The 11,897-nt window shown below is 42.2% G+C and overlaps 1 protein-coding gene across 5 annotated transcripts in view; it reads left to right on the forward strand.

Annotated features, from left to right (window-relative positions):
* Positions 1-11,089: 11,089 nt before the first annotated feature.
* Positions 11,090-11,897, forward strand: part of Idnk (IDNK gluconokinase) — a 15,844-nt gene continuing 15,036 nt past the window's right edge. For 2 of the 5 annotated variants that reach the window (XM_015506073.2, XM_048800417.1), the window contains exon 1: positions 11,109-11,213. In XM_015506073.2, the coding sequence (XP_015361559.1) occupies positions 11,164-11,213 (50 nt within the window). In that variant the 5' untranslated portion in view covers positions 11,109-11,163. Of the gene's footprint in view, positions 11,214-11,281; positions 11,618-11,897 lie in introns of those variants that run through there. The other 3 variants (XM_015506074.2, XM_015506072.2, XM_015506076.2) reach the window with 3 other exon arrangements.

Below are 11,897 nucleotides of genomic sequence, written 5' to 3' on the forward strand. Positions count from 1 at the left end.
CTTGGAAAAGAAAGCATGTGGGGGGTCAGCACAGTGTGCCCCTTTGATAGAATCATTATACACAACATTTAGCATGCCCTTTCCTTCCCCCATCCTGCCTCTCTCTTCCCCCTATCCTGCCTATGTGGTTAGTGACAAAAGGTAGGCCAGAGGTGGAGTGATAGAAGGGCAGGAACAAGCCACCCAGGGGTACAGGCAGGAAGAGGGCATTCATTAATTAATTACAGGTACAGGCAGGAAGGGGGCATTCATTAATTCATTCATTAACAGCTCTTTCTAGGGAGGAACAATCCCCTGGAAGCAGGTCACCTTGGCAACAGATAGAGGAAGGGAAAATGTCTGAAGGTGTTAACATTTTATTTCCTCCTGACCCAGTAGGTCCTCAGCCCCCATATTTCTGACCCAATCATTTATTACTTACACTAACTTTGTCCCCCAGTCTCAACCCCTCTTCTGAAAATGGAAATCTTACTGCTGTAATGGAAAATGGATGATGATTGCTCTGGCTGCTTCAAGCTGAGGGGGTGACATGGGGAAAGCAGTTGGATTTCCCTTTTAGGAATGTTTTGAGTCAGTCAAGGGGTCCATGGCAAAAGTTTGGTTTGGAAAGAACAGGTAATAAAGTCATCTGGTGGGTAGGGGGTGCTTCTATGAGAGAAACAAAAAGACATGAGTACTGGAATGAGATTAATACAAGATAAATGTGGCAGCATCTGGAACACTCAATTTATATGATGATGATGATAGAAAACAGTAATCTCTCACCAGAATGTGCAAGAGCTAAGAAGTTGTTCCCATAACTAGGCCAGTCAGGACAAGGCCTTTATTTGGGAATGTAAATCTTTAACACTGCCAGTGTTGACACAACACTTAGTTTTATAATGTCACAGATGCTCCCAAAAGATGTAGTTATCGAATATTATCAGATTTTTACAAAATACCTTTTTTTGGCATAACCTCTGTTCTTAGTAGAAGAACATTTCTGTTACTTCAGGCTTTCTTAGTAATGTTAAGACTTTCATGTGCCACATTGCATCTTTTACTAGTAGACACAGAAACAGATCAAGCTTGCCTATGTAGGAGATTAGGAAGATTTGTCAGTCTCAAACTCACTCAGCAAACAAACCTGATAACTATCAAAGGAGACTCTGATAGTCTCCTTTGATAGTTATCAGGTATTACAGTCTGTAATACTTTCCTTTATAAGTCTCCAGCTTTATTTACTTTCAGTGGGGGTTCATCTACTGTTTCAGGGGCAGTAAATGAAGAAGAGGACTGGGTATCAGGACCTGTTCTAAGGGGCTTATGGAGCAGGGAATTAGTACAAATTAATAGTAGAGCAGAGCAAGGTTGGCATAATGAAGGCTTTGAGTGAAAGTAAAAGAAAGGTTGGAGATAAGACACCTTGGACCATTTGCCATTTTGTTGGAGGAAATTGTCTAAGACTTGGAGAATATGGGAGTCAAAGTTCTCAAATTCTGAATTTGGGCCATTGACTTAGGTTGAGGCTAGACTGGTGGAGGACCCCCAGGATCTGGATGAGCAATAAGACAACCTAAGGGGGAGTCCTGTGGGAGCCCCCATGTTGGAGAGGTTTGACTGGGGTAGCAGTCAAGATCAAGGCATCCTTTTATGTCTCCCAACCGGAGAGAGTTCCACTGGAGAATGAGAGGACATCCCTTCCTGCAATCCCATTGGTGGAGGACCCCCAGGATCCAAATGAGCCAAAAGGTCTCAGCAGGGCACCTCTGCAAGATACCCGAAGGGACCTTACCTCTTCAAAGAATGAGAAGACCAATGTGGCATGTGGGAACAAAATGGCAGAAAGCAGCCCCTGATCCTGAGGTCTGAATATAAAACTAAAGGAAGGAAGGAATTGGAGCAGATGGGATTAGCAGGATACCTCTGATATCAATAAAAGATATGATACAGGTCCTTGCTCCATCTATGTGGCCATAAGGTGAGAAACTGATGTGACTCCATTTTTTGAGAAACCAGCCTCTACCTCAGAGAAAAACCTGTCCAAGGAAGAGGGTGTGACCCTTTTCCTTGGAAAAACCCACAGAGCACTCCTAGGCACATACCCACCCTGCTGAGTTGTTTGTCTGTAAATAACAGGAGAGATCTGTGGCACCAGGTGTCCCTGACTCAGTTAGGCTAGGTAAGGAACCATTGCAACCCCCTAGCAACCACCAATCAGCATGAGACAGGGAAAATACCTGGGATGCCAGATGACCCCCCAGTAGTTTATGGTGGTTGATAACATGTTGGGAAACCATATAGTTTAGCACGTACACCCCTCGTGGCCTAAACCAATCAGTTCAAATGAATCCCCCTCTAGAACTAACCAATCACCCCTACCCAACTTGTTCCCACCAGTGAATGTGCTAATCAAGGTTAAGAGTTGTTGTTTGACTTTCCCTCGGTATGGAATGATTTGCTGTGTGATGTTGTGACGCATAGAGTATCCCCCCAAAACCTATAAAATCTCACTGAACAAAGGACCGGGACTCACTCCCTGGGACCACTGCATCCAAAATGGTTGTGAATCCAGGCTCGAGCTTGCAATAAAGACTCTTGTGTGATTGCATCGGATTCGGCTCCTGGAGGTCTATTGGGGTCCCACAAATCTGGCATTACAGAGGCAGAAAAACTCTAGAAGAGCCTCCTTCTTTGAGTATAAAGCAGAAAGAGAGGAAGAGGGAGAGGGAGAGGGAGAGACAGAGAGAGAGAGAGAGAGAGAGAGAGAGAAGTCAGTATGGGAATTTAGCCATGCTAGTCATGGCTGGGGTCTTCCCTGCCCTCAGAGAATCACAAAAGAGCCACACAATCAACAGTCACTTTCCAGGTCTCATCGGCTGTTTAACATGGCTGTTTAACCTTTGAATATAAGGCAGAAAGAGATGGGGGGAGAGAGAGAAATGGGAGGGAAATATGAAAAAGCAGTAGAGGTTAGTTAGGATGGGGGAGAGGTAAAGAGCCCCAAATCTCTGTCCTGGGTTTCGGCACCAAATGAAAGGGAATACAAAAAGAAAAAGAAATGGAGACAGGTCCTCAACAGATCAGTGATGCTTTATTAAGCAACAGAGGGGCATATTTTTGAGACGGAAAATGGCAGCAGGCTCCAACAAGGGCCTGGGTTTTAAAGTTTAGCAAGGCCAGGTCATGGGAGGAGTTTTGGTGGTGGGCTCATCTAGGGCAGGGCGGGAGTCAGGATAGAAGTTCCCCGGGGTCTATTGTCCATATACTTAAAGAAGCACAAAAGGACTAACAGAAAACTGTGATGCTAGGCAGAGGCTAAAAAATGGTACTCTGTCACTTCCACCCCACTCCATCATCCAGAGTAAATCAGATGGCGAAGGCCAAAGTCATAGAGCAGAAAGCTACATACAGAGAGCTGCAGAGTCACATGGCAAGGGCCACCGTGTGGGTATAGTACTATGTGCAAAATGGGGCCAATAGGCAATACACTTCAGATAGGTAGAAAGAATAAGTATCTAAACCAAAAGAGAGCACAAAAATACTGTAATATCATCCACTAGCATGTAATAAATATGAAATGCAGCTATAAGAAATTATTTTGCAAAATAAAAAAAAATTCTGAAAAATATGTTTTATAAAATTTGCATGTATTTAACACTGAACTGTGTGGTTTTAAAATTGGATAAGATGGCAGTTTTGTTATATGGGTTTTTTCCACCACAATTAAATTATTATTTTTTTTTTAAAAAGAGAAGTTTCTCCATTATAGATTCTATGTGTGGTAACCAGCCTCCAAAATGGTTCCCAACATTTCCTACCCTGTGATATTCACACCCCTGTGTAGGGTCCTCTCATATTGTTCCTCAAATAATGATGAGTCTTTTCTAAGATTAGGCTATAAAAATCCTCCCCCATTCCTGTCTTTCTCAAATCTCTCTCTGAAGGAAGCCAGCTACTATTTGTGAAGCCACTCAGGCAGCCTGTGGAGAGACAGGTGTAGTGAGAAATGGAAGTCTTCAGCCAAGTGCAGGCAAGGAACTGAGGCTGCCAACAACCATACGAGTGAGATTGGAAACGTATCTTCCCCAAGTTGAGCTTCCAGATGAGACTGCAGCCCTGCTGTCATCTTGGCTGCTAGTCCCATTTTCCTGGCCCTCAGAAACTGTAAGATAATAAATGTTTGTTGTTGTTCCCTGCCATTTTGTTGTAATTTATAATGCAGCAATAGGTAACCTAGTACCCCATGCAAGGATCACTGATATTCATAATGATCCAGGTACTGACATACCCTGACATGTTTTTTCTAAGACTTCTACAAGAAGATGCAACTGCAGACAGCCTCCTGATACACCATGAGGACTTAGGGTACTCAAATTCCTTAGTTGTGACTGTCAGTCAACAAAGGAGAGAATAAAAGTAGAAAAGAAAGGAGCCAAATAACCAGCAACTCAGCCATTTTCTTTTATTTAGGAGAATTATCAGAGAAAATTTTTTAAAAATGTATACCACATGAACAAAAGCTGTGAAAGGCTAGCCAGATAACTTTTCTTTAAGAAAATAAAGAATGGAAAAAGCTATTTTTAATTTAAAATAATTATTTAATGTTGGATTTCTCAGAGTTTTTATTATTGATTCTTTTTTACTTATACATAACAATAGAATTCATTGTGACATAATTATAAAAGCATGAAATATTATTTGTTCTAATTCGGTCCCCACAACTTCCGCTTCCACTCCTCTCCTCCCTTCCCCTGTTCCTTTCCCTCTACTCTAGTGATCTCTCTGCTATTTACATACAGTTTTCTAAAATTAGTGTCTGTGGATACACACAGCAGAGAAATTCACTGTGGTATATTCATGTATGTACATAGGAAGGTTAGGTCAGATTCATCCCCTGTCTTACCCTATCCCATCATTTCTCCCTTCCCTTCATTTCCCTATGTTTATTCCACTGATCTTTCTTTTATTATTTTATCTTTCTTTTATTATCTCTCCCCTTGTTTTGGAATAGCTGGAAGAAGCAATTTTGATGAGAGTATTGAAGTGTAACTGGGTCTTCCACTAAAAAAAAAAAAAATTTTTTTGAAGAAGCAGCTTTGTTACTTGGAAAATTTGAACTTGTAAAAACTATCAATGGTAGAACACTTGGCTGGCATGTGAAAGGCCCTGAGCTCAATCCCCAGCACTGGGTGGGGAGAGTGGGGGGGAAATCTATCATTTGTGTATCAATCGAAAGATAAGGGAAAATGTACCTGGAGTGCATTTGTTGGGGGAGGGTGGGGTATGTGTGTGGTGCATTGAACCCAGGGCCTTGTGCATGTGAGGCAAGCACTGTACCAAGTGAGCTATATCCCCAGCCCCTGGAATGCATTTTTTTTAAAGATAATAACTAATCATGTAAGTGTGACCTGAATTAACTGGCTGCTAATAGAGGAAATAAAGACATACCTTGTTTAAGACAGTCAAAGGAATATTTTCATTTTATTTTGTTTTAGCTTTTTTTTTTAATAAAATATAATTCTTATTTAGTGGCAAGTAAAAACAAACCGGTGAAGAAGGATTGTGCAGTGTCACAGGCATTTTCCAGAGACAATTGCCTTCAAGCACGATGTCAGCAGAAATACTAGCAGCAGTGAAGGAGTAAATCAAGCTAGAAGAGGTGAAGGTCAAGATGAATTTAGTTTCCTAGCAAATCATTCCTGCTTTGCCCACAGGAAGGAATTCTCCAAGTCCCTCTTCACTGCTGGGATTTATAAATTAGGTAGAAAAGCACCCAACTGTTTGTGTGTGCATGATATAATGATGTATTATACACTTTGAATCATAAAATATACAGTCTAAAGTAAAAGAATAAAATAAACACCAATATCTCAGCTAAGAAATAGAAAAGTAACACTTCATTAGAAGATGATTTGTGCCTCTTCAAACATTCCTTATTTTGAATTTTAGGTTAATTGTTCTCTTGTTTTACTGTAATATATATATATATATATATATATATATATATATATATATATATATCTCCTTGGACTAACGATATATTGCTTAACTATCTTGTTTTTAAATTTTCTGTAAATGGGGATCATATAGTTATCATTCTTTCAATTGGCATCATGAATTTGTTTGTTGAGGCAGGATCTCACTAAGTTGCTGAGACTGGCCTAGGTCATGAGATCCTGTTACCTCAGCCTCCCAAGTCAGGCGTGCACCACTGCACCTGGTTAACATCATGGTTTTGATAAGATTTTGTAGCTGTAGTTAGTTCACTTTATTTTCAGTACAGTATTTCATTGTTTGAATATGCCATGATTTATCAAATCACTTTGCTACTGATGGACTTTCAGGTTGGGACTATTATGAAAAAGACTGCTTGTAGACTCCTAAAGCGCAAGAAATAAAATCAAGAATCAATAAATGGGATGGATCCAAACTAAAAAGCTTCTTCTCAGCAAAAGAAACAATCAATGAGGTGAAGAGAAAGCCTACATTTTGGGAGCAAATTTTTGCCACACGCACGTCAGATAAAGCACTAATCTCCAGGACATATAAAGAACTTGAAATAACTTAACACTAAAAAAAACAAACAACCCAATCAATAAATGGGCTAAGGAGCTGAACAGACACTTCTCAGAACAAGAAATACAATCAATCAATAAATATGTAAAAAAAATGGTCAACATCTCTAGTAATTAGAGAAATGCAAGTCAAAACTACTCTAAGCAGAGCACTTGCCTAGCATGTGTGAAACATTGGGTATGATCCTTTGCACCACATAAAAATAAACATATAAAATAAAGGCATTCTGTCCATCTAAAACTACAAAAAAAAATTTAACAACTAAGATTTCATCACACTCCAGTCAGAATGGCAGATATCAAGAATACAAGCAATAATAAGTGTTAGCGAGGATGCGGGGGAAAAGGCACACTCATACATTGCTGATGAGACTGCAAATTGGTGCAACCAATCTGGAAAGCAGTATGGAGATTCCTCAGAAAATATGGAATGGAGCCACCATTTGACCAGCTATCCCACTCCTCGGTCTATACCCTAAAGATTTAAAAACAGCATACTACAGTAACTCAGCCACTTCAATGTTTATCGCAGCACAATTCACAATTGCTAAACTATGGAAGCAAACTAAATGCCCTTCAATAGACAAATGGATAAAGAAACACAATGGAATATTACTCAGCATTAAAAGAAAAGAAAATCATAGCATTTGCAGCTAAATGGATCGAGTTGGAGAATATCATGCTAAGCAAAGTAAGCCAATCTCGAAAAACCAGGGACCAAATGTTTTCTCTGATAAATGGATGTTAATCCATATGGGGGAGGCATGGGATAAGTGGAGAAACTTTAGATAGGGTAAAGGGGATAGGAGAGGGGACAAAAGGGTAGGAAAGATGATGGAATAAGAAGGACATCATTACCCTAGGTACATGTATGATTGCATGAATGGTGTAACTCCATGTACGCTAGAAGAGTGAAAAATTTTGCTCCATTTATGTTCAATGAATCAAAAACCATTCTACTGTCATGTATAACTGATTAGAACTAATAAATAAATAAATAAAAAGACTACTTGTACATTTGTGTACATGTGTCCTGGTATATAAACCTGGTAATGGAATCACAGGATTCCATGATTTGGTTCCCAGAGAAGTGCCTATGTACATTAAGAGAGGATATTCTCATTGGACCCCATTTAACCCCTGTGGAATGGGCAGCTGCATACAGGAGCATTGCCATAGTCATCATTACTGGGCAAGACTTACAGTGTAGGTTGTTGACCTGAGTCTGAAGGTGACTGAGATTTGAGTCACTGTGGTAACACATGTAAAAAGCTGAGACTCACAGAGACTCTTGGGGTTTCCAGGGCATCTTGTGCCTCAGTTCAGCAGTTTTTGCAGTCAACAGACACAACCTAATATCAGACCAAAGTTCAGCCTCAGGGCTGCCCATTAGTTTATAGCTAGGAGGCCCTGAGACAACCAGGGCCAGCAGATGGCACTCTTTGGAACTAACAGCTCTGGAATTCAGCTCCTAGGGACCCCCTGAGTTCTGCTGGACTAGAAGTAAGCACAGAAGGCTTTCATAACTCTAATTAGCACAAGTGTGGGATAGTTTTCATTTGTCCCTCCAGATACACTCTCTACCTTCTCTTCTCTGTTCTGAGCATATGAGATGACAGCAAGGACCCTTTCAATAGCTCCCTAGCTCTCTGCTCCACTTGGGGTCTGTTATGGTTTAGATATGGTGTCCCCCAAAAGCTCACATGTGAGACAATGCAAGAAGGTTCAGAGGCAAAATGATTGGGTTGTGTCACGATGGGCAAAGGTGCCACATATGCAGTTGAGGGGAGAAATAAAGAATGTCCACGTGCTATGCCCTTTTCAATGTTTTATTCACTGAAATCACTCAATACAATTTACTCAATAGGTTCTTAATCAAGAAATGACAATCCTTAATGCTGGGCACTGCAATAGACATAATCAATTCAAAGCAAACAATTCTAAGTTAATTCTAAGCACTGCAAACACACTTAATCATGAGAGACCTATTACAGACATTACCTCTGCATGCTAAGTACAAATGCCAGATGTAAAATCTTAAGCCTTAGGCCTTAAATCCAGCAAATGCACACTCACTCAGAGCACAGCGATCAGGTCAGCAACCAGTGGAGGCTTCTTCTGGAGGGGAGTTGACAGCTGGTTAAGGAGATGGTCATAAGGAGAAGTCACCATTCTCACCAGAGTTAAGAGGCTGCTATAGAGTTTGAGAGAGGTGAGGATGATGCAGAGGATCAGGCAGATGATAAGAGTTGGGATGTCAGTTCAGATCCTCATCAGGCTCTCTGGCAAGTGTATATCAGTATCAGCTGGCTGAATGTCTGCCCTTTTGCTCTATTATTTATACTAGTTTTTGGAGCTTCTACTCATCCTTTGGGTCCCTATCAATTGTTACCAGGTTTCTTAGTGACATTTTACATTTCAGAGCAAAGACATATGGTTTGGTGGCTTCTGCCCTGATTTTACACTTTGACTCTCATCAGGGTTAAGGCAAATGACATATTTATACCAGTGGCTTCACTCTGACTTTGAGTTGTGGAAAGAGATTTGTTTATGGCTTGTTTGTGACTTGTTTGCCGGGCTATGCCTGATGACATTTTGGAGGGCTCTGTAGGCTTGTGCCTGGGGAGACTGCAGGTCTTATAATAGAGTTGCTTAGGCCTAAGGTCATCCTTACAGGTTGTGAGAGTCTTAATCCAATCAGTGAGTCAATCCCCTGATAGGGGTTAACTGAGTGGTAATTGAAGTTGTAGGGTATGGCTAAAGGAGGTGGGAAGGGAGGGGACGGGCGCACGTGGCTTTGGGGTATATATTTGTATCTGGCAAGTGGAAATTTCTCTCTGTTTCCTGATCAACATGTGGGCAGCTTCCCTCTGCCAATTCTTCTGTCATGAGCCCAAAAGAATGGAGTCTGAGGTCTATGGATTGAGACCTCTGAAACAGTCCTCACATCTTTCCTCCTCTACAGTTGTTCTTTAGTCACAGCAGCAAAAAAAGCTAAAACAGAGTCTATCAATGGAGTTTGGCCACTACCACAAGAGAAGTCAAGGAGAGGGGTTGGGAGGTCATTTATTTCCCTGATCCCCATTCTTCTGGGTCAAGAGGATGGTCTGCTTCCCTTCTAGAGATGGAGTCCTATTAGACACCTCTATCCATAAAGCATCTGGACAGCTTGAGTACACTCTCCTCTCTCTCCTTCTCTCTCTCTTTTTCCCCCTTGGAAACTACATCTCTCCTCAGTTACTAAGACCAAGAGGCTGCTCCTTGTTGCTTTTTCTGACCCTACCCATATCTCTTTATATAGTCCCTTTGTTAAACCCTCTTCAAATTATTCAACCTGAGTAGGCTATTTCCTGCCACCATCTGAACTACTTGCAATTGTCATTAGATGGTTGCTTTTGTGTCTCCTTAATTTTTTTTTTAGGACACAGAGGAATGTGAACTTGGTAAACAAAGGAGGTGCAACAAAATGTCTTCGCTGTAGTCTTTAAACATACCTTGGGAGTGAAAAACAGAGTGAATAACCAGACTTTCTGCTAATCATTTATGATTTGAACATTGAGAGAAATATGAAATTATTTTTATTTTTATTTGCACTGAGCTGGTAAAACAACACATGACTGTATTTATTTTATACATCTATTTCTCTTACCAACCTAGGAGTGCCTGGGGGGTAATATTCAGCTCTTAATGAATATTAATATTATATCAACCTGCAGATTGTAGATGTTTAAAAAAAAGTTAATTGACCATAACTGAACTGTAAAGATCTGTCTCTTTGTCTTTGCAACTCCCTATCAGAAATCTCATCCACTCAGGCTAAGTATAAAAAATAAAGTCAGGCAGGGATAATTGAAATAGTCATAAGTAACTGTTTTTATGTCTTCTTGTTTTCTAAGACATAGAGTAACAGCTATTTGATAAACAAAGGAGGTCGTGCAAAATGTCTTTAGAAGGGCTTTTAATCAAATATTGTAAATGATGCATAATTAAGACATCGTTTTAAGGCAAACGGGCACTTAAAAGGGGGTGTTCCTTCCTCTTAAGTAATTTCCCTGACAAGAGCTAGATTAAATAGCAGGGCCATACAGCCATTACATATGCTAATATGGCCAACTCTATATTTGACACCGAAAATCATCTCCGAAATATTTACGGAAACAAAAGTCCAGGTCACAAAACAATGTACAGCACGATCCCAATTTCATAAAATATTGATTTCCATCTACACTGGAGATGGAGAGTGTTTGGCAGAGTTGTTTTATTGCCTCTTGGTATGTGAAAGCGTGGATTTATTTTGTTTATTCTTTTTACAAGTATATTTTTTATAAATGAATGGGTGGTTGCCGTTTCCACCGGTGGAGGAAGAGCAGGAGCGGCCGCTGCAGGAGGCGGTGGTCCAGCCGCTCCCTGCTGCCGGAGGCGCTTCACCTCTCGGCGGTGGGGCGCGGGGAGCGCAGAGGGGCCCGCGGGACGCACCCAGGATGCGGCGAGCCCCACGCACTGAGAGGGAGGAGGAGGAGGCCGCGCGGCCGGGCGGGGGCGGGCCCACGCTCTGGCGCCGGCCGGCGGGGCCCGGAAGGCGACTGGAAGGAGCCGTGTTGGAGCCATGGCGGCGCCCGGCGCGCTGCTCGTGATGGGCGTAAGCGGCTCCGGAAAGTAGGTCCAGGAGGCCGGGTGCAGGGGCACCTGGTGGGGAGGCGGGCGCCGTGGTCGGCCGGGCGGGGACCCGAAGGCCCTGGGAGCCCGTGGCACCTGCTTGTCCACCTTCCAACCCGCCCGCCTAAGCCCCGGCCCGGGACCACGGGAGACCTTGGGCCTCTGCGTATAAAACCCAGGCTCTAGCCACGCCGGCCGGGGTCTGGAGCCCCTTGTAAAGAGGCCGCTTGGGCAGAGTGATTGACAGGTTACCAACGTGAGGGACGGCGGTTCCACTCCACATCTCAGGAGGCTCTGAATGCCCGGGGTTGGGACGTTTTGTCAGTCAGGGCCGGAGCCTGCAGAGCCCACGTCCCAGCCTCTTTCAGACGTTTGTCGAACTGGGCGGACTGCTGCCCCCTTGTGTGAGTTTGTGGACTTTTCTGATTTGGTTTTGTTCAGTGAACGTGAAGATCTGGTGTTTCCCCCTTTCTTTGATCAGTATTTATCAAGTTAAAATGAAAAGAGACCCTGTTAATATGGAGGGTGGCTCCTGGGAGTTTGGAGAGAACTCTGGAAAATATGCAGATTCTACCCAGCCAAGCTGCTGGCCCGTTTGGGGATTAGCTTTTGGCTTCCTGATAAAACCAAAATCTGTGTCTTTTATTAAAAAAAACAAAACCAAAAAAAAAAAAAAAAAAAAAA

The sequence above is a fragment of the Marmota marmota genome, unplaced genomic scaffold, assembly GCF_001458135.2.
Source record: "Marmota marmota marmota unplaced genomic scaffold, marMar, whole genome shotgun sequence".
NCBI lineage: Eukaryota > Metazoa > Chordata > Mammalia > Rodentia > Sciuridae > Marmota > Marmota marmota.